Source organism: Columba livia, chromosome 5 (assembly GCF_036013475.1).
Source record: "Columba livia isolate bColLiv1 breed racing homer chromosome 5, bColLiv1.pat.W.v2, whole genome shotgun sequence".
Taxonomy (NCBI): domain Eukaryota; kingdom Metazoa; phylum Chordata; class Aves; order Columbiformes; family Columbidae; genus Columba; species Columba livia.
The window spans coordinates 35,465,843-35,489,424 of record NC_088606.1 but is presented as its reverse complement, the minus strand read 5'-3'; the positions used below and the strand labels follow the sequence as shown (position 1 = coordinate 35,489,424).

The window sequence follows — 23,582 nt, the reverse complement described above, 5'->3', positions numbered from 1 at the left end:
TTTTATTTTATGGTAAGTGGGAGAGAAAACAATTGTCTCAGCTTTTAGAAACTTGACTGCTTACTGTGGAGGCTTTGTACCAGGTCTAGCCTTTAGCTCTATGTTCTTGGTTATGGTTGTTTTTGTTTCGGTAGGTAGAGAAATCACTCTTCAGTTCATACATAGCAATAACAATAGGTCAAGTTCTGAATTTGGTTATGTGAGTTCATTCTCAACACATTTTGTTTTCAAATTCCTACAACAGTTGCTTTTTCAAAAACCCATGAAGCAGTAGCTGGGAAATTAGTGGCTATGTTGAGTTTAGAGAACTTCCTGTCAGAAGGCATGAAAAATGACATTTTAATTTTTTTACAAGTAGTTATTTGAAGTTCGTTGCTTTTTAATGGTCTTTTTAAAACAGCCATGGCTATCACAATCAATACAACCTAATATTGTTATATACTGGATATTTTAATGAATTTGCTTTTTAAAAAACTTATTATTCTTGAAGCATCAGTTCTGATATCAGAAAATGGGTGTGGGTGAGTCACAGAGCAATAGCATGATTTTTTGTACTGACTGTCTTTTGGAACCTGATGAGAAGCAACTGATACCTACCCAGAAAGGGTGTGAAGAAATAAACTGAAGGACATGTTTGCTAAAAAAAGGTCTTGTTTTGTGATATGTCAGGATGAATACCACATGCAAGACAAAGGCAGTGGCAGTTCTGGTTGTCTGCACATTGTTTGTTTTAATTTCAAGTGTTTAATGACAAGATTTTCAATTGCTTCTTTAATTGATCACAGCAACTAATTGAGGAAGTAAACTGGCTATCAGCCCTGAAAGACTGTTATCCTGTGTAAAACTGGTCAGAAGTGGAACACATTTAACTTACTAATGGAGTGAAAGAAATATGCAGGAATTACCTTATTTATTAAGTATCACACATATTCTCTAAACATTGTGAGAGATGAAATATTTGTTGGTGAGACTGGGGATCTTTATTGTTCAAAACTGGTAGTGATCAGATGTTTCAAATAATTTATTTTACTCAGAGTTTCAGCTTAGATTGTATCACTGCTTCTCCCATAACCAAAGTCAATTCTGTAAACTTCATTGCTAGATAAAGATGTTGGCACAGGTGCTATGGAATGCAAATCTGAATGTCCTGCAATACTTGTTTCTTAGGAGTGATGGTGGTTGTTGTTGTTCTTTTTTAATTAAGGTGCCAGGAGAGTGCTAAAAAAATTCTGAAAGTACAGAATTTATTTTGAATGAGGGTAGTTGTTATGGGATGTTGATGAGTCTAGTTGTTACGGGAGTCTAATTTGGAATAGAATATCCTTTCCTTTGGAGAAGAGGCTGATTGCAGTGACATTAATCGTTCTTCTAAAAATCATTACTGAAATTCTTTCTCATTTCCACAAGATATGGATTTCATCTGTTGCGGTTGAATAGGGTATCATGCGTTAGTGATGGGGAACTCTGGGGAAAATTGTTAGCATGCTTGGGTATTCATTTGGAATTTTAGAAGTAATTAAAACAAAATTAGCTTAGAGTTGCATATCATAAAGCTGCACATTTTTTTTTCTTTGAAGAATTGCATTAGCTATAACTTCCAAAATGCAAACACTTAATCACCACTGGCCCGGTGGGAGGGCTGCTTTCTGCCACTGGTAGATACTTTGGCAGGCTATAGGAACTATGCTCTAACTCTGAAATCTTTAGCAACTGGCTTTAATTATCCTGCCATAGCTGAGCTGTTACAGAGGCACATACAGATTCATCTTTTTGTGCAGTGAGCCCAGCTGGACACAAAATGCCTTTCCATGACTAATGTTCTCTTTTACATCGAAATGTTTTTCATCAGAACTGTATTTCTCTCGGAAACGTTTCTTTGTTCCAGTGCCAACTTAATTAAATATTTAAAAATGCTTCTGTCTTACTTAATATTTTTGGAGAAGAACAAATTAAGTTGAATGTAATCCCAGAAGAGACAGGAAAATGGTAGGATGAAGAGTATGAAGTGCAAGACTGTGTGTAATGAGTACCATTACCAACTTGAAAAACTGGAAAACTACCTGCAAATAAAAGGAAATGGAGATGTTGTTTTAAGAAACAATAATATCTGTCTGCTTGATTGTCTTATAAAGATCATTACTGTAATATTGTGTATTACCTTGATTATTTCATACCTGATTTGGTTTATTTTATCAGGGAAATATTCTGTTTTTCAGTTATACCAGTAGACTGTAGTTAACAGTTGAAAAATAAATACTCAAAATGATACAAAATTCTGAAGATGCACTACTATTTCAGTTAAAGAACTCTTTCATAACATATACACTGTGCCTCCACTTCACCAATATGGAAGATTTTGACAGGTATCTCTATTTCAGGGCATAGTTAGGAGCAGGTTAATAAACTGATCAGCCAGTTTCGTGTCTCAAGCAGAGTGTATGACACTAACTTTCATTAGGTGGGATTTTGTTTTTATTTATTTATAGAATTTTGGAGAAAAGGGAACACATAAAATAATTTTAGCCATTTCAAATACTGGATATTTCTGTTTTGCTTGATTATCCTTACAGCTTTGGCTGTTGCTAAGTACTTATATCTTCCCTTGTGTAGTGTAGCTTGACAGTTTTATTTTCTACCTCATCTTGAAGATTTTTAGATATTTAATCTGAAATGGACTTCCACTACGTGCACATGCTATACAATTAAAACATAAAATGTTTTGAAGTATTTAAAAATCGACAGTGAAATGTTTTCCATGATATAATACTTCCTGCATTTATTTAATGACATCTTGAGAAAAATATTAAAAAATTATGAAGTGGGAAAAAGTTTGTTCAAGAATGAGAGAAATGAAAATGCAAGAACTACTGTGAAAGCAGCAGCATGATGCTCCACAGGGGGCAGATATCAAATTGAGTATTAGGAACAGTTATGACAGGGGTGCAGAATGAAACAGAAAGTTATCACTGTGCTGCTGTACACATCTGCTTCACTATTGTGCAGTTGTTGTCCCTGGATCTCACAACCAGTACAGAAAAATTGGAGAACTGGTTACCAGAATGCTCAGAAGCGTAGAAGGGCTTCTGTGCAAGGAGTGACTTACACAGAGCTTGGAAAAAGGGGCAAGAGGGAATATGATTGAAATGTGATTGAGAGAATAATAGTAACATTTTTTTTCTTTTTTTGGTAGCATCTCATCTAAACAGACTTGTATGCATTGTGGATTTTAAAACAAATACTTTTTACTTTTGTTTTCTGGTAAATGTTCACAGTTCAACTTTTATCCAGTACACTCTGATAAGAATTGGTTAGGTATCATGGCAAGGATCAATATTCAGTAAAAATTTATGCAGAATAAAGTCCTTATGTTTAGCCCAGTTAAGAATTGCTTTTGATAGAACTATATTGTCTTACTAGAGAAGCAACTGGGCTTAAAGTAACTTTGAGTGTGATAAAAGGGAAAATAAATTATGACACATAATTTTCCTAAAGTTTGAGGAAGTTGCTCATAGGTGCTTGCAGCAGCTGAGCTGTCTGTCAAATAAAACGTGTATGCCTGAAACTATTTGAAAGACTAGGACAGAGATCTGCATAAAACTTTGCTTCAGAAATGTGTGTGAAAAAGAAAATAAAAATTTGAAGGTAGTAATTTTTAAAATTTTATGACTCCTCTCACTGCCATCTTTTTAAATTTAGCTGGTATTGCTACAATAATATTTTCACAGATGCAGTTTGCAGTTTGAGGTCTGATCGTCATTGAAGGCAGAGTTAATACAAAAATATGAAACCATAGTTCATGCATACAAGCCCCAAAATAAAATACTGGGGAGTATAATACAGTGTTTAGTGACTTCTCAGTACCACTAGTTGCATATTCATATAGGTGTATTCACAACATTGCTTGTTAAACTGCAGCTCTGATCTGTGCTGAGCACTAACTGCTTATGTGTCATTGTCTCTACACATGTGCAGATGAGAAGATTTGATCTAGAAATGTAATTGCAGAAATAGGTCTGTTTTGTTTTTTTTTTTTTTTTTTTTGTTTTTTTTTAAAGAAGAAGAAGAAATATGCTGCCATCATCTTCCTCCCTACCCTTCCATGAACAATTTATCTTGTATTAAAATCACTGGAAGAACAAAGCTACAAAAAAGCATTTCCTCTTATTAGAGGGAGCTTCAGTTGTTATACTTGGAGCTGCTTTGCCAACTCTATGTTGCAGATATAAAGGTCGTATCGTTATTTCATGTATTAATAAACACAAGTTTAAATAAGACTTTTAAAAATTTATTCTGCATAGATTTCAGTTATGCAGATTTCTTGCCAATGGGCATCACGTTTAATTTAAAAAAACCTCTCTCTGTGTTTAGTATCCTGGCTTTAGACAATATTAAGAATTTGGCCTTAGGTGGCCCACATTAAGCTTCAGTTCATTTGTGAGAGATTCTAGACATTAACGGGTGATACTATTTATATCTCTCTCTGTTACAGGGAAATTTGCTGGCATTTTGGTACTGCCAGGTATTGATGAATGTAAATGGATATTCAAAGATTCATACCATGTTAAAATAAGTTTATTTTCAGGCAACTAATAGTTTGGTTTAAATGTCAGAACTCAGAGGTTTATCTGATGTGTAGAAAAAGTTGTTTTCACCTGCTCACAGTTTTATATATAATGTAGTTGTAAATTTTTCCGTTGAATGTTAAATTGCAAAGGTTGTTTTTCTTTCCAGTTTGACACACTGCTGGAAAATTGTTTTATCTGTGTTTGTTTATTAAGATTACTTGAGCTACTTCTGAAAATAAGAATGTATGTTCCTTTGGTTTTAATTGACATTTTTCCCCCCTCTACCATTATTTGGGTTCCTTGGGTTCTTCCGTAGGATCTTTCATTTGCAAGATAAAGTTCTGTTTTTTTCCAATTATGTCTTAACTTCACTGTTTTACTGATAATTTAGATCATTAAGAATTATCATTATGTGTAATATTGAATGCTGAATGTATTCAGGACTGATACAAACTTCAGAATCCAATGCAAAGCTACTGAAGGATGTGAGGATGCCTAACACAAATCTTTAATAGTGGTTGTGCGTCTAACTCCAGCTTACAGAGAGAGAGTTACTTCTAGTTTACCATGATATCTAGTAAACAAAACCTACAGTCATTTCAGTTCTTCCTGTCCCTTCTGACCTAATTCTGGTCCCAGTATGGTTAATAGGAGCAAGCTTTGAAACCCTCATTCAGTCTCCCCAATTCTCAGTGCATTTTTATTGTTGTAGAATTTAAGGATCAAAGTGTTAGCTCTGAAGGCTAAGAAATTCCTCTTAAAATGTGAAAGGGAAGAAATCTTTTATTGAGATAAATCCAGCCTTATGTTTAGTTATTATATTTTAAAATATGCATAATGAAAATTATAAATTTGAGAAATGTGAAATAGTCACTTTATTCTAAACATTTCTGTGTTTTCCTAATAGAAATCCAAAGAACACTCATCTGGCTTTGAAGCAATATAAAGCCATATGTTTAACTTCTAGCTATTCCTCCTTTTGTCAGGAGTCTTTGGTTTATGCAAACAGAAGCCTAGAAGCAGTTCCAGGTGAAAAGGTTCTGCGAGACAACAGGGAACAACGTGATCAACAAAATCGTCTGAGAGAAATAGATCATCAGCTGAAATCTCTAGAGAGAAATCCTGTAAGTCTCTTGTTTTTGTTGTATTTTTCTCCCCTCAGTGTGAAAACTTCGGAGGTTGTCATACCACGTATCATAAAATATAATTGAATTCAGCAACCTTGTGTAAATTTCTAAAAGAATTCCCAAAGAACTATACAAACAAAAGTCTCAAATAGTTTTTCTTAATCTGGAAAACATATTTTTCAGTCGTAATGCATGTTTCCTATTTATATAGTGTCTTTCAGAGTGAAAGAATATGTTCTCCTCTTTTCCTCCCAAGAGGGAAATCCATAAACATTCATATATAAATACATCCTAAAATGCTTTTTTTTTGTGGCTTATATAATTCAGTGTTCTTTGAAGGACTTATTCTGGCAGGAATGTTGTATACACTATGTTATTGTGTGATTTAGTTTTGGTGAATTCATTTAGCATAGTTGTGTAACGTAATTTTCGTTTAAAACATGAATTTCAGAGCTGCAAGGGCCTTTAAAACAGGACCATGTAAGTTAAATGGTAGTAAAAAATTGTTACTGTTTTAGAATAAGTGCATCACATCTCGTGCTTAGTACTACTTGGATTAAAAGTTGGTAGGGAAAAGGCAATTCAAAATCCAAGAGGATCTTACTGTTTACTTAGTAGGCAGAAATTATGTTTATTTCTAAGAGAGCCAGGACTGACAACATAAAACTTACATGGCTCTCTCAAGTAATATACTTTCATTGTCTTTCAGTAAGTATAATTTATTACATTATTCTCAAGTTACAATAAGGAAATTTAACAAAAAACTGGGGACAGGGGAACCTCAAGGCCTTCAGGAATCTTTTTACTCAGTTTTAAACATACATTGTGAACATGCTGTTTCATCTGTGTTGAAAGAACTACAAAGCAGCCTGTACATAAGAGAATTAAGGAGAAAATATATAAAACATTTTAAAAAGGAATTTGAAAAGAAAAAGGAGAGTCTTAAGATAGTGCAGTTGTAATTTGTTTGGCCTCAAAGCCAATGTAGATATTTGTTTTTATGTTGGATGTCTCATAGATCTTCTGAAGACCACAGGAAGAAAAGCTCTTTCCTTGTTTAAGGGTTTTTTCTTTTTAAATAACTTTCTACAGAAGTTTGGAGGTTTTCCTTGCTTAGGTGAAGGAATGAAACTTCTGAAAACTCAGAAGAACATTAGTACATTACTGAGCTGTCAGGAGCATTTTAGACCTGGATATATGTGCATACTTTAAAGATTTTAGTATCTTTATTTAGTGCTAGTTTTCTGCTTTGAGATGAGAAAGCTTTTGTTTTTCCATAGAATGTGCTATGTGGAGAAGACTAGTACGGTAGTATATGAGGGACTGAGATGAGATGACAGCTGGCACGGGTAACCTGATGAAGCTGAATTTTTGCTAGGAAACACCCAAGTATTTGGTACATTAGCAAGAGACATCAGTATAGGTAATGGACATAAAAGAGGTGTGTAAATGAAGAAGGTGGTTACTGGAAATAGTGAGTATGCATTTAAGGGTAAGTCATGCTTGAACAAGCTGGTTGCTGCCTTTGAAATTACTACATCTGCTTTGTAGGCTGAAGGCCAGGGCTGCCACTCATTGGGAATTAGGCTGGAGCAGGGGCCTGACAAGAACTGGATGAAATTTGTTAAGGACAAATGCAGAGCTCTGCATTAGAGGAATAACCCGCTCTACCAGTGCGAGGTGGAGCCTGGCTGGCCAGGGAGCAGCCCTGCCGAAAAGAACCTGGCATCATTGCGGACAATAGACTATGCACAAGCCAGCAGTGTGCCTCACAGTGATGAAAGGGTTAACAGCATGCTTGGCTGTATCAACATGAGCATAGCCAGTACATTAAGAGAATTAATTACTCCCGTTTACCTGGCACTCATTAGACTGTGAGGCTGAGGAGACTTGGTTTGCTTAACCTGGAGAAGAGATGGCTCAGGTGGACCTAAGAGTACCTTTCCAATAGTAGAGAATGCATTACAGAGAAGACGGAGCTGTCATATCTCTACCGAGTTACATAGTGGAAGAGAAAGAGACAATATTAATAAACTGAAATAGGAAGATTCCAACAGGATATAAAGAAAAAAAAAACAAAAAGCCTTTGATGGTAATTAAGAATGGGAAACAGGTTGTGTGGAGATACTGTGAAATCTCCATCCTTGAAAATTTTGGAGGCCTGTCTGGACAAAGCCATGAGACATTTAATCTGGTCTGACCCTGCTTTGAACAAGAGATTGGACTAGAGACTTCCTGACACTCCCCCTCCCCAGCCTGATGATCTTTTTTTGATTCTACAAGGAAAAGATTCAAGAATTTTTATACATTTCTTAGATGGTAATCTTTATTGCTACGCTGAAGAAAAACTAGTGTTTTTTTCATGGCTGTGCATTGTAGAAATTTGTTTCTTCTAAGTGATTTGAGTGTTTTTCATGTAGTCATAAAAACAAAAATATATGAGTTTGTGTCAGACCAAAAATGCATGTAGTCTACCTTTGGCTTGTGGACGTCTTTATTCAGCAGCAGGTTTACCTTCTGCAGTGATCAGAGTTAGGACAAACACTGTTCTAGGCATCTTTTGTCGCCCTCAAAAAGGGAACTCCAGTGCAGATCACAGACTTCAGACAAGGAGACAGCGATTGTTTTAGAGGCTGTTCACTTGTGTGTGTGTGTGACTACAGTAAGGCAGCATATTTAGCTCTTATCAGTTCACAGTACCAAAATAATAATAGAACTTCATTTTGATACTCTGCTCTATTTTAGTAAACAGTTAAAATAGGGGAGACCAATAAATAGAGGAATTCTCTGGACTTCAGTATATTGAATAGGTTAATGGGTAAACAGATAAAATAAATCTGTGTACTCTCAGATTTTCCCAGTCATTGACCCTTATATCACTTCTTGTCACTACTGACCTTGCTCATGAGGCAAACACAATCTGAGGAAATGTGTCTGGGAACTGTATGATGTTTACAGCAGGCCTGGGAAATGCAGTGGGCTGCTGACTCACTCAAATATTTTGTATATAAATGGGTCAGTTCCAAGTCTTGGTTGGGTTATAACAGTATTATTTGGTATCACATTGCATGCAGACTCTTGCAACATACCACACAGTTGTTTTTTGGCTAGATTGTGTGCATTTAGAACTCTAAATCGATAGACTGTCATGTTAATGTACAGTGTTGAGAAACATAGAATATGTCACCTATATCAGTGTGTAGCTCATGGCCAGACTGGCATTGCTGCGAGCCAGGCAGCGCCTGGCAAGGCTTCTTCAGGAGGATGTACCGTGTCTTCTTATCAGTTGCTGCTGTGTAGCATGACTCTGAGGTCACAGACTATGGATGTGAAATATTTGTGTATTAGGTTATCTGTGAGATGATACTTTGGTTGCCAGTGTAAATAAAGAAGCATCGGACTCTGAATGAAAGTAGTTTTTTTTCCTTCTAACAGTAAAGTAAAATATATAGAAATATACTTTCTGTGTGTGTGAACAAAAAACAGCCTTCAGAAAATACTGCTTTTTTAAATGAATATTTTAATGTACCTGATACCTTCTAATCTTATTTCTGCCAAACAGAGTTATTACTAGAGAAGATAGGAAAAAAACCACCATGATATCTCCTCCTAATGCAACATACATAATTGTATAAATTTTTCTTATTTGGTTTGGGAATGTCTAAAAGTCACATAACTCTTATCCAGCGTGGCTTGGGTGCCTTGTTTCTATACCAAAGTAACATTTTGACCATCAATTCTGTAACAGTGTTAGCAGCAAAACTGCCAGGAAACTGTGTGATGAAAATCTAAACTAAATTCTTGGGTTGAGGAGGGGAGTACGTAGATGGCATGTTTCCAGAACAATTTAACGGTATCTGGAAATACTGAGTGTTACTCAGTAGGTGGCACTCTTCACTGTATGTCAGAGGGAGAATGCCCAGCCGAGTTCTAGGGGACATTATTACTGGTGAAAACGTTGCCATTTCTGTGGTATAAAATACAGGTTGTGAGAGATTGCTTCTCACTTTTGGCAAGATTCCAGGTGTGCAGCTTTTAATGTTCAGTTATTTTTCTAGGTTAGCTAATTAAATTGTCTCTTTAAAATTCACGTTGCATTTAAATTTCTCTGTTACTCATTCCTAAACAAATGTAATTTACTGAATAAAGTTGGAAATAAATTCTCTGCTCTGAGTGGAGGAGGTGTTTTGTCAGCATTTAGGAATGTTATTTCTGAATGTATGGTTATAATGGCTTTATAATTTTAAAAGATGTCTGGGAGATGACTTTTAAAAATGTACTTTAAAAAAGTCAATCAGATAAAACATTTTCTTGGTTTTGTTTCTTTTGTTTGTTTAGGTTTTGTAGGTGGAAATTACGGATAGTTATCTAAGCAGAATTTAGCTCTGTGTGTTAGGGAGTAACATGTAATAGGTGTAAAGGCTACTTTATTAATAGTTATGTGTATGGCAGAATGCTGTATTTCTTCCGCTACTGCAAAATGAATTATTCAAATACATTTGTGTAAGGTTAGCTTTACTCTGACATTCTCTTTAAGGGGGAGGAACACATTAATCATATTTCTGGAACAGGCTATTTAGTAGTTGCAGGCTTCTGAAAGATAACGTTTATGGAATTCTCCACTGCACTTTACCTTGTGTATGCTGTGAGACTTCATGGTTTCAGCTAAGTCTGGAACTGAGCACACAAAACAAAACTGGAAGATAAGACTTTAACATACTTTACAATTGATATTAAAACCAGAAAGTCTGTGAAGTATTATGCTTGAAGTAATGAAACTATAGGCTTTGGAATCTGAGTTCCTCCTTTATTTTAAAAAATGGTCCCCAGTGAATTAATATACTAAAGAATGTATTGTATGCATTGTGAATTTTCAGTCCAACAGAAATGTATCTGTACATTGGTTTCTGGGACCTTGCTGAATTTCTTTTAGGTTTTAGTTTGACCTTAGTTCACTTGTTCTTCATTTGAAACCATGGCTGACTCTCTCCACATTCCTTCATCTTTCAGTTTCCTGGAAACCATTGAGCTTATCTTTGTTTTGTGAATTGCATTGTTAACTGCTGCTTCAAAAAAAACTGTTCAGCCGCCAAATGCTTGTTGCTGAGCATTAATGAAAAGAATTTTATATAGAAAGAATAATAAATGTAGTTATCTTTCAATGGTGGTTTCTACTAGTTGGCCATTTGTGATAATCCAGTAGCAAGTTTGATGTGTTGAATTTCTTCATGGCAGACAATACGTTTAAATGCCCATCCAAGCAAGCTGTTAAGTAAGATAGTTTCACCTTTGGCTGTATGTGTCTTTATTTAAAATGTCTTACACTGGAAGCTGATTCTTTGCAGCCAAAATCTAGCCACAGATGCTTGTTTTGGGGGTTTTGGTTAAATATATACATTCAAAAACACTGAAAATGCATACTGGATATATATGCCTATAATTGTGTGTATACACACACACGTATAAATATTGTTAGCTCTTAGCATGACTGAGATAGATACTGATACCTACTTTAATAAATAAGAAAGTCTGCTTACTTGCAGTAAATATTTTAAAAACATAAACTAAATATTTTTTCTCTAGTTCTACATTTAAATTTATATTCAGATGTCCATACATCTCTAGGAATTATTTTTTCACAAGCTTATGGAATCTAGTGGCCAAGCACAATATGTGATTGTTAACTATTGAGATTTTTTGGTTATTTTTTTTGGTGTCACATAATAGGAAATACACATTCTGTTATCTGAATAGCTGAACTTTGCAGGAAAATGAGCAATTGGTGTGGATGATGCAGAGCAAAAATAGTAAATGTATCTATGCTGTCAAAGTGCTTTGGTTACCTGTATGTCTTACTCCAAAAGACATGATTCTTATCTTCTTGAATAAGATAATGCATATCTGTGGGGAAGGAAACCTCAGGATAAAAATAATTGTTGTTTAGTGCTGGAGAAATTGTCACAAACCATTTCATAATTTACTCTGCATCAGGATGAGGAAGGGGGTTGTTGTTTTACGTTATTCTAGTTTTTTTCCTGAACCTGACTGAATTCAATGCAGCTGATCCTGAGTCTCTATTAGGCAACTTCCAGAAAAGGAGAGCAATTTGTTCCTGACTTCTACCATAATTTATTTCTTCCCTCTTAAAGGGAAGAAGAGGGCAAGATAAAGTCCTACCATATATTGGGAGAATAACTTGTCAGCTAGGCAATTCTGTAATATGGCTTTCATTACAGTTTCTGCGGAAATTAATTGCTAATACTTTGGAACACAGGAACATAGCCATATATTTTGCCTACACTGTGCAGTGGTGGTCCTTCTACATTCTTCTGACATGCTGTGTACTAACGTATTAATAGCAAACATCTTTATTTCAATTCACATAATATCATGTAGCGGCTGACTTCTGAATAAGCATATGCTTGTCCATGAAAGTAGGACGTTTAATAAAACACTTTCGTAACACATTTCATGGCACTAAATAAAGGGAAAAAGGACATTCTATCTAAATAAAGTTGAGGTTTACCACTTCTACATTATTCTTTCAGAAATTGTCTACCAGGTCCTAAAGCTGATTGCCAAGTTGTTGCCAAACTTCAAACAGATCTTTTTTATTCAACTGTTACAAGAATTTGTTCTCATTATGTGATTGTACAAAATGGTTTCAGAATGAAATGTGCTAGCATTTCCACCTGGGAGAAAATATTAGTGTGAGAACCTTATTTTCTTCATATAACAGCTACTACACACATAGAGAGAGCAATAAGGTTAATAACAGGCTGATAGAATTTAAATAATTCACTCATGATTAAAATAAATATCCTATTTATTGATTGTTTTTCACAGTACTGTGGACAAGAATGAAGCAGCTGCTAAAAGTATAATAAATAATTTGAAAATTGTAAATTGCATTAAGACTTAATAGAATTAAATGTTTTTGTGTAAACGTTAAATTTTTAATACCAAATTATATTAAAATATGAATCAGTTAAAATCTTGATGGTGCTTCTAGTTTATATGGAAAATTACTAACATAGTATTTATGTAGATACTGGAGCCAATTAAATTGAACTACATTGATACTGTGTATGAGAAATCATAGGAGAAAACTGAGAAACATCTCCCTTCTTCTCTCAGCTAATTTTGAACAAAGAAAGCCTTTATTTTATTTTTTTTTTCAATTGTTCTTCTACCCACTATATTTGTTCCCACTCTCTTTCACCGTATCTTGCAAATGCTCTCATCTTCTTCTGTAGAGTTGAGCTTTCTCAACTTTTTACTCTACTACAGTGTTTGCCATCTTAAAATAACAAACAGAACATCTTTGATTACTCACCTATCGTGAAATTCATGTAGTGCTATTTAAAGTCACTGTTCGATCTCCTTTCTTTTTGTGTCTCTAATATGATTTAAATTTAACTGTAACTGCACTACTTAATTGCCTTATTTATAAATGGCGTTTGACACCAAGTAGGTTCTTATTGGAAATGTGTTTTATCTTAGATATGACAGAATTTATGAAAACTGACTGTTGGATGGCAGCTAAACAGTAGCCAGCTGCACTGTGTCACCCTTCCTTCCCCAGAGGAAAAAGGAGGAAAGACTCGTGGGTTGAAATGGAAACAGATTAAATAGAATAATAATTAGAGTAAATAACAATGTGAATATCATAAAATATGCAAAGCTATACAGATATACAGAGCTATACTTAGCTGCTGGAATGCACGCTCCCAGTAAGGGATGCCAGAGGGTGGACACTACGAGTGTGACCTGTCCTTTTAAGTGGTAAGAGTTTCATCCGTGGATGGTTCGTGGCTGCAGAGATACAGTGATTTCAAATTGAGTCCATCTTTTTGAAAAACCTTGTACTTACAGGTTTGTTTGGGATTTTCTCTTCTTCTTTCTCTTCCTATGTTTGTACAACATCTATCATCACAATCCAATGCAATGACTATGGTTTATAGCTGCGGTGATATTAAAATAAAGATTAACAATTCCTCTGGTTAGTACAGGTGTCCACAACGTAAGGTTTTCATCATTGAAGTATTCATGCCCTTTTGAGGCAAGGAGGTGTTTACTTGTTGTTGCACTTCTCTAGTGGCAAACCTAGGAGTTCCTCATTCTTTGCTGCCAGTTAGCATTGTTCTTTAGTCTTTGTAGGAAAGAAACCTTAAAGAGAAATAGTTGGGAAAAAGCCTCTGTTTCTCTGCAAGTGGTGTACGGGAAGGCCGTGTTTCTACTTTGCCCTAAGATGATACATTCAAAATAAGAGAAGAATAAAATAGGGGTGCTGTGGAAGAAACCTCCAAAATGTACTTAGGTGTAATTTATCCTTTGTGGTGAGTATTAACATCTTGATCTTTCGATAAACAGCATGTAAGTGCATCTTTCCATCTTAGGGTTGATGGTTGTGTAATTTAGAGTCTGTGATAAATATCAACCTAGAAATTTTTTGGCTGTGAATTTATCTTATATATGTGAGTCTGCATGTCTGAATGTACAAACTGGGTAGTAAAGCTTTAATCTTTTATTGAAACACTTTAACTTGTTAGGCCAGGCTGGATGTGTAACCAAACAGCGTCTCTAAAAGTGTAGGATGTAAAGCACGAAGCAGATGCTCAGGGTGCTGTTACTCTTGTAAACTACATCAAACTATTTGACAGCCACATGAGGCTTCTAAGCTAAAAACATGTAAAACGTCCTGTGCGATTTCTTCTAGGTGAACCTGCCTTAGCAGGTGGGTTGGACTAGATGATCTCCAGAGGTGCCTTCCAACCCTAACCATTCTGTGATTCTGTCCTGGCAGAATGCATCTTTTTGCTGTCCCATTAAATTGTCTTTATCTCAACCCACAAGTTTTACCTTTTTTTTTTTTTTTTTTTAATTCCTTTTTGATTCGCGTCCCCATCCCACTGTTGGGGGGAAGAGTGACTGAGCAGCTGCATGGTACTCAGTTGCTGCCTGAGCTAAACAATTACAGTCCTTTTTGGTGCCCAACGTAGGGCTCAGTGGGTTTGAGATAATAGCAGATTAACTAGAGTGCATTCTGGGGTTTGTAGCTGTTAACAATTGTGGGCCACGATATTGATTCATTTATTCTCAATATTAGTTTATCTGATCTGCACTGTGTTCATGTCTCTGTTGTACATGTTAAAGATTGGTTTTGGCTTTTGCAGTTTGCTGTGCTCTGCAATGATTAGTGATGTTTTGCCTGGGAGATTTGTAATGAAAACACTGACCTTGATTTGTTATTGAAACACTATCAATGAATGAGCTGTGAGGTATGCAAAAAGATTTTGGCCATTGTCCAGGTGAACGCATTGTCACCTGGCTGTTCTGATGCTGGGGTAATGGGGCCAATAGTCTGGAATTGGAAGGCAGGGAAGCCAAGCAGCTGGGATACTTTGCTGGGGAAGGGGGCATTGACAAAGTGATAGGAAAAGGTACACGAGTCCTCAGTCTCTGGAGATGACTCCTGTAAGGTATGAAGGAAGGATACCCCTTCAAGGAAGGTGTTACCTGTCACCCAGGCAAGTGGACCACCATGGAGAGAGGTGTCCAGTACCTGAGGGAATTAGCTATGCTGGAGGTGATATATGATCACTGTTTATTTAACGGTTGGACTCTATGATCTTAAAGGTCTCTTCCTGCCAAAATGATTCTATGATGACCTGAACAACAAGCAGGTATCCAAAGATCCAGATGAAGTTAAGTGCATGTGGTGGAAGCATGTACACGTGGTGGAAGCATGTACAAAGCACATCATCATTGTATCCCAGCTCATTGGCATTAATGTCCTGGAAAGATGGAAAGGGAAAAATCATGAATAAATTAGCTGGACAACTCTGAACAACAAAGAAAGTCTATCTTCTTCGCTATTGGCCTGCATCTCAGATGAGGAGAAACTGTCCTGGGAGGTCCAGCAATTTGGAGAGGATATGCACAACTCCCCACCTGTATGGACCAGTATCTCAGCTATTAGGTGTAAGCATTCCTCTGCTCAAGAGAGAGGATATAATGGGTACAGACCACAGTCCACCCTGTGGTTTTACCTGTGTGACCATGGAGAGGACATGAGGAACTGCGATGGAAAATCTACCTCAACCCTAGGGGCACAGGTATGTGAGTTGCAAGGAAAAACAATTACAAAAGGGGTTTCTTCCAGGAAAAATGTCATTCCAGGTCCCAGCAGGCAGCTACCCAGATGGAGTAGAAGGACTGATCTTCTATCTGGTCCTATGGAAAGAACTTTTGATTTGTATATACAAGAAATAACAAATACTATGATCAGGCCTAGAGGGGCCCTGCCTCCAGCCATGTGGAAGAGAGGGATAACTGGGTTTATTGGACTGTGTGGGTTTGGTAGCCTGGCACATCAGACCCCCAGGAGTCCAAGGCTCTAGTTGACACCAGTGCAGAGTGTACCCTAATGTCATCAAGCTATAACAGGGCAGAACCTGTCTGTGTTTCTGGAGTGACGGGGCATCCCAACAGCTGACTGCATTGGAGGCCCACGTGAACCAAACTGGGAATGAATGGCAAAAGCACCACACTGTGACTGGCCCTCTGTGTATCCTTGGCATAGACTATACCCCAGCAGAGGGTATTTCAAGAAACCCGAAAGGCTATTAGTGGGCTTTTGGTATAGCAGACTTGGAGAGGGAGGAAACTAAACAGCTGCTGAACCTGCCTGGTGTCTCGGAGAACCCTTCTGTTGTGGGGTTCCAGGTCAAAGAATAGGTGCCGATTGCTACCACAGCAGGGCACTAGTAGCAATATCACACTAAGTGAGACTCCCTGATTCCCATCCATAAGCTGGTTCATCAACTGGAGAGCCAAGGAGTGATAAGGTGGATTTGCTCATCCTTTACCAGTCCCTTGCATAAATCTAATGGAGAGCGAAGAGTAACAGTAGACTATCATGGCCTGAATCATTTTGGTTGGAAAAGACCCTCAAGATCATTGAGTCCAACTGTTAAACTAATTCTGTCACTAAACCATATTACTAAGAACCTCACCTACATGTCTTCTAAACACCTTCAGGGATGGTGACTCCACTTCCCTGGGCAGCCTGTTCCAATGCCCGACAACCTTTTCTGTGAAGAAATGTTTCCTAATATCCCATCTGAACATCCCCTGGTGCAACTCAAGGTCATGTCCTTTCACTTGTTACTTGGGAGAAGAGAGTGATGCCCTCCAGGCTACAGCCTCCTTTCAGGTAGCAGTAGGGAGCGAGAAGGTCTCCCCTCAGTCTCTTTTTCTCCAGGCTGAACAGCCCCAGTTCCCTCAGTCTGATTACAGAGTGTATTTTTTAGTTATGCTGCACAGTGCAGACCAGTATCAAAAATGCCTAGGAAGCTGGGATATGCCTTTTCCAGAAAATCTTTGCTTAAAATATTCCACTTCATTAGGAATCTGAAGAGCTAAGGGTGTATAAACTTTTGATGAAAAAAGTACATAGATACCTAACATTCTACTGCTGACTATTCATATGGGTTGCCAGTTTGGCAGAGTTGGGCATCTCGTGGCCTGTCTCATGCCTAAGTCTGTATTTTTCCTTCCCAGACTGAGCATTCCTTTGTCTATGGGCTCTGTTTGCTAAACACTCTCAAAGCATGCCAGTACACCCAAGTAGCCATAAATACAAAGCATGTTACCTGTTGTGATCAAGATTATGCCGATTTTTCTTTTAGAAACACAACCTAGGATGTTAACATCCATCTTAGAGTACTCCCCCATTTTCTTCAACCTCAACAATTTCATCTCAGTAGCTTCATCTCCATTTTCCTTCATACGATAGAGTGACCTAACTGCTATATAATGTTTTTGCAAGTTTGAGAGGAGGGAGGACATAATCTCTCCAGTGGTGAAATTAAGATATTAGTCCAGGAACACAAAATTCAAGCCAAACCAGCATAAATTAGGAGGACAATATTTTTCCGTGTCACTGATGGGCACAATGCTCCTCTGGAGGAAAAGGAGATAACGTTCTGAACACTGCTTGTACAGAGTTTGATTCTCTTATGCAAAATGCATAAACAGATTATTGTGTGGGGACTAGGAACGTCCTTTTGGCAGATGACAGTCTCATTGTTGATGTAAAGTAATGGTTTCTAACACCATGAATTTTGTTTTTCCTAGTGCTTTGCTTCAGGGTGGTGATGAACAGAGTTTTTGTTCATACTTGCCTATATCTTTGCCATTGAAGTCTCTTATAGAAAGGGGAAACTGAGACACAGAAATCACTTTCTGGGCATGTACTTTCACAGCTATGAACAGAAATGTAATTGTCATCACACAAACTGATCGTGTGTACTGAAGAGCCATGGCCACATACTCTATGATAAATCCTCATCTTTCACGCAGTCCTCTCTGACTCTGAAAGAAGCCAGGTTGTAGGTTCTTCTGTTTGTCTTTTCTCTGCTGTCTGATTTAGTTTTGGTTTTGATTTCTCTTCCCCCCCACCCCGGCCTTATCTCTTCATTTTGGCACCGTTCTGCTTACAAATATTGAAAGATGTACATTGGTGCATAATTACTGCATGACAGTGATCATTCTTTACACGTTTTCACTTCTTGAGTACTTATGTATGGAGATATGCTTACTAACTGATGTGTTACCTGTAGTTCCACCTATTCAGGTAGTACCTAAAAAGAAGCCCATTATAATAAATTGGCAGTGAGGATACTGAGGATACTGACTGGACTTTCTTAGGAATGTTTTCCTCTACTTCTTAATATGACCCACTCTTATTTTTGTACTCTGCCAATTATGTTTAGGAGAGAACAGGTTTGAGTTCCTTCTGTAGAAGACGTCCTATACTTTAAAATTATGGCTTAAAGAGTACTTGCACTATATCTTCACAGTTAGGTTTGTTTTTGTTTGTTTTTTTTTTTTTTTTTTAATCTATATATAATGTAAAGAGTAAACTGAATAATTAGTCAATTCATTTTCCCAAATGCAAAAAGCAGTCAAATTATACCTCCATACTAAGAATCTTCATTTGTATGCCCTCAGCGACTGCCCTTTTTTTGGAGCACCTCCACGTTCTTCACATGGTTGTCTTCACTTTCTGACATGCTAGGGGCTCCCCCTCCCTTTCTGGTGGCATCTAGGTGTTGTTCATATCTTGGTCATGTTGTCTTTTCTGCCTCAATCGTGTAGTCTTTATGTATTTGCTTAGAGCGTACACACTTTTCTTCTAAGTGAAATCTTCTCAAATGCCTTGTTGCGAAGCAGTGTAATTATACTGTGGTATATATATATGTATTGAACACTAAACATTCATTGCTAAGATGAATATTTAAATGTTCTGAAAGGTTTCATGTTCTGTAGTGTTCATGGAGAAAAAGATTAAAACTGGATAACTGCTTATGCAAACATGAACATGTGGTTGTAGCAGACCTTTTTTCTTCCTAGCTGCTTTTCTTTCTGTAAATCAAAGCTTTCCTTCAAACAAATCTCAAGGGCAAGTGGTGTCTCTCAGCAGGGGAGCCTTCCTTCTCCAGGAAACATTTTGTGCCTGTCATCTGCTAGAGACTTGAGGGTAATAGAAGCTTATTTAAGAGAGTGCTGGAAGCTCCTGTTTTGTGAGGAGCAGTACACAGGACTTCACCATTTTTGTTAAAGCTGTGTGTTTTACTTTCTCAATTTCATAGAATCCTTTTATTAGAGAAGCTCTTGCCAATGTAGACTTTTGCAGTTAGTGGTCTTTGTAATAACAAAGATTCAGATATTAGGATAAGAAAATTTGCAATTTTTAAAATTTTATTGACTTATCAGCTATTTAACAACTATACCTGTGTAACTGGGAAAGTAATTTACTGCTAGAATTGTCACTCATATACAGTATCTTGTACTATTTTTCATTCAAGATAATTGACTGGGGAAATAAAATCCAATGTAAATAAGGACAAGTGTTTTTATTACTAGTATTTTTAGGGACAAAGCTATAAAACAGTAATGATGAAAGTGACTTCAAAATGATAGAAACAAGCAGCTAAGAACTTTTAGTGTAATAAAGCAGCAAATGAACAGTGACCTTTCTGGTACTGTATGTAAGGGAAGGCATTGTGGCCTATGTTTGTATGAGGAGTTTCAAGTACAGCACGATTATGGATTCAGGGTACTCTCTCAGAAAGATGTGCCTTTAACTTGAGCTTAAATAACAACAATAACCTTGAATTATGTGAATTCAAGAAATGGCAAAAGTTAGTTTTGTATAGAATGTAAAGAGTATGGGCTGATTTGTGGAGAAAGAGTAGAAATATTAATTATGCATATATTAATAAAACTCTTTATGAATGATACTCGTAGAGTGTAACCTGTAAATAGATTAGGAGAATATTTATGAAGCATGGAGAGAAATAAGAGGTGTGTAATCAGTTAATGCAAACAGTCATGCAGATAAACATCTTTCCAGTTGTAAATAGTAAGAAAACTGAATTTGCAGTGTTTGAAATTATTGCATGGCTAACTTTGACAGCCGGTTTGTTCTCTTTCTCGTTACTAAGTGACTTTCAGTGACTGTCTAGTTTCTGAAGGTGAAACAGTGTTTCTTAGTTTTGAAGTGATACAGCTATGAAATAATTTTTGATTGTAGGAGGAAGAGGGAGAATTTGTGCTATGTGAATTAATCTTGTAGTATAAGTTTTGATAAAGAAATGGCCTTTTATTTATTCTTTGTTTTTCAATTACACTTTCTTCCTTATCTGACAATTTGTTTTTTAAACCTTTATAATAGCATGTTTCTATTTTGTTTATGAAGCTTTGGTACTGAATCTTAGAGTTTCAGGTGCAATATATTAACACTAAACAAATAAAACATAGTGTTGGAAGTGGAATTGTTAATATCAGCAAGAAAATCAGTTGCAAATTTAGATTCCTTATATTAATGACATTTTTATTCTCATAAAAATTAATGGAACGTAAATTAGATTGAATTTGTTCTATTGTTACCTGCTATAGGAATTATTATTATTATTTTTTTTAATGCAATTGTTGCTTAATAAGAGGATGTACTAAGTAGGAAAAGTTATATCTGTATCTTGCTTGTTTTAGTGCCAGGGTTTCACAACAGCATTTAGCTACAGAGATGAGTGGGCAAATCTTTTCATTAACCTCCATGATTATGCATCATGCCCTCTTCATTAAATAGATCTAACAGGGAGAGAAGCCAGTTGTTTCTAATAATTTTCTAGTGCTTTTGTGGTTTGTATACTTCAGTGTTCTGAAGGTCGGATAGAACTACCAGACCATAAAATCCAGCCAGCGAGAGATCTGGAGCTAAGAGAGCTCAAGGATTTATTAAGTGATGTGAAACTCTATTGTTTTGTGCATGTGTTACATAATTGCTGTCAATGCAGGGCTGTTAAAATTCCCGACTAGCAATAACACGAATACCATTTTATAGCTTCAAGAGGAGATAAAAGAAGTTCCTTAGTCAGCACTTCAACAATATCACAGCACATGTCAGTCGTATTATTCTGGGGCCTTCAGTTTTGGCAGATGCTCTCCATTCTGGCTGCGGTAATTACCATATAAATTAAGCAGTGAAATAAGCTGAGTGCAGCCTTATCCCTGCTGCCTGTAACCAGGTTGCAAGTACTGGGGTGCGAAACAGGCATAATTCAGGCTGATTATATTTAGAAGGCCACATTTGAAATGCTGGGCCTTTATCTCCATTCAAGCCAATTTTAAAAGTAAATTGAAGCTGTTTATTTGCTGTGCAAACAGAAGGATCATTCTTTCTACACAAGGTATTCTCCATAATAGCATTCCAGGAATTAGTTTAATCCATCCAGGTTTGATTCATAGCCACTAATTATATTTCAGCATACATTCTAATGCTTCAAATTATATGTGTCCTTACTTTAATTAGTTGTAACTAGTCCTTAAATTGGGAGCTTTGCACTTTTCTTTTATGTCTAACAGGCTTTACTTTGGATTTTATGGGATTAAACTACTATGGAAAGTCTAGGAAAGTGAGCTGAAACGAGTGATGGATTTGTTTTCTTTTGCTTTGTGTTTTTCCTAATTCAGTTAATTCTGCTCATTTGGGAAGTGTTAGAAATTTTTAAATCAAGAGTCTCAATGCAAATTCCTCAGATAACAGGGGTAAACCAGATATTTTCCTCCATGTACTAAGTAACTGCATGAGTCAAGAGTGGGCAAAGAAAATAAAGTTGATGTGGACAACCAATGCTTTTTAACATCAGAAAAACTGTGATAGAAAAGCCTTAAAGGAAAATAGCATGTTACATATTTCAGCCCCTGCCCCAGTATTGCATTGCAGAAGTCAAAGCAGTTTAGAGAGCTGGATATGTTATGAATGATGTGATGGACACAAAGTAATATGGCCAGGTCTTGGTGGGCTGGTGATAAAGCTGATGATGTAACTGCCATAATTTGATTTAAATTCTTATTTTAAATCTGGTGTCATGGAATGAACTAGAGCAGAATCTTGTGCCATCGGTGTTAAGCTACAGTTAATTATCTTTTGCTTTACTAGACTATTTTCTTTATAGTTAAAATGTGGATTTGCAGAACTGCTGCTTCAGAGATAACTTTCAATACGATGGAAAGTAAAATTAGGGATTTTGATTCTTGTGCTTTCCACCTCTAATGGATAAGTTACAAGATATTATTTGAAGTTGTTTCATTTATAGAAAGTATCTTTATATCCAAAATAAAAAAAATTAGAGTTCACATCTCAATTTCTAAGGTACTTTTGGAATAAAACTTTTTCCCCTGTTTTGGTGAGTTTCTTCAAGTATAAGATTTGGATTTCCTTTAAAATTCTCGACATGGAACTGGCAGTGTAAACAGTGAAACAGAACTGAAATAATAGGATTTTTAATCTTTAAATATCAGAATTGTATTTAACTATAATAGAAATTAACACCAATGGCAGAACAAATTCCAGCTCAGCTAATTTCATTATTCCTACTTAAACTTCTGTTTGGTGTCTGGTATTTCTTTTTATAACAGTGTGTGTGGTTGCTGGTGTTGTGTGGTTGTTTTTTTGTTTGTTTTGTTTACGTGTGTGTGTTTCTTTTCTTTCTAAAGATATGTTTCTTAACAGTTGACTTATTTTTCTAACTAGCAATTTAAGTAGTTTTATGCAGCACTTCAATGTCTTTTAGAAACAAAGGTGCTACGTAAAAATAAGCTGTTATTTGAATAGCTTGATTTTCAATTGTCAAATATTTGGATTGCCAAATATTTGGGTAATTTTTATGTGAACATGCTGAAAACATTTTTATATAATTAAACAAGGAGAAGAGGCACCTCCAATCTACCAGACATATGGTACATGACATTAAATAACTTTTGAGAGAATCCTGTCTTTTTCTCATTTTTGTTAAGTCCTTTCTGGAGAGGAGAGAGAATTAGATAAACCATTTAAATAATTATTTTTTATATGTGTATCTTCTCTATGCATTGTTTTTAACTCTTACTATATAGTTACTTTCATTAGGGCTCTTTTCTGTTTGCATTTTCTTAGATATTAAATTAATTGAGACATGCTGTAGTCCCACAGAATCTTCAGAGGATTCATGGAGGAGTATGAGTGGTTATAGGGATCTGCCTGGGCAGAGTAATTTTAAAATTTAATGCTGAAGTTACTGCTTGGTTTTGATACTCGGACCTTTCGGTAAATGTCTAGTTGAGCAGCTGTGCTTGGAATGTCTGGTTCGGTAAAATCTTCACGAAAGTATTTTCTGTGCTTGACAGAAATAATCTGAGAACACAGCTAACAGTGGATAAAAAAAATGAATTGATGCTGAGAATACAGGAAGGGAAGACCTTGGTTATCCATTGGACATGTGTCACAGTTAAAGTTTGATATGCCGTTGATCTCGCTTCACAAGCAAATACGTACAATAAA

The 23,582-nt window shown here is 36.2% G+C and overlaps 1 protein-coding gene across 25 annotated transcripts in view; it reads left to right on the top strand.

The window, feature by feature from the left end:
• Positions 1 to 23,582, top strand: part of FSIP1 (fibrous sheath interacting protein 1) — a 213,481-nt gene that overhangs the window by 21,819 nt on the left and 168,080 nt on the right. For all 25 annotated transcript variants that reach the window (XR_010472950.1, XM_065064266.1, XM_065064280.1 and 22 more), the window contains one exon: positions 5,552 to 5,689. Coding sequence is in view for 24 of the 25 variants with exons in the window: in XM_065064266.1 (XP_064920338.1) it covers positions 5,552 to 5,689 (138 nt within the window). In the remaining variant the exon portion in view is untranslated. The remainder of the gene's footprint in view (positions 1 to 5,551; positions 5,690 to 23,582) is intronic.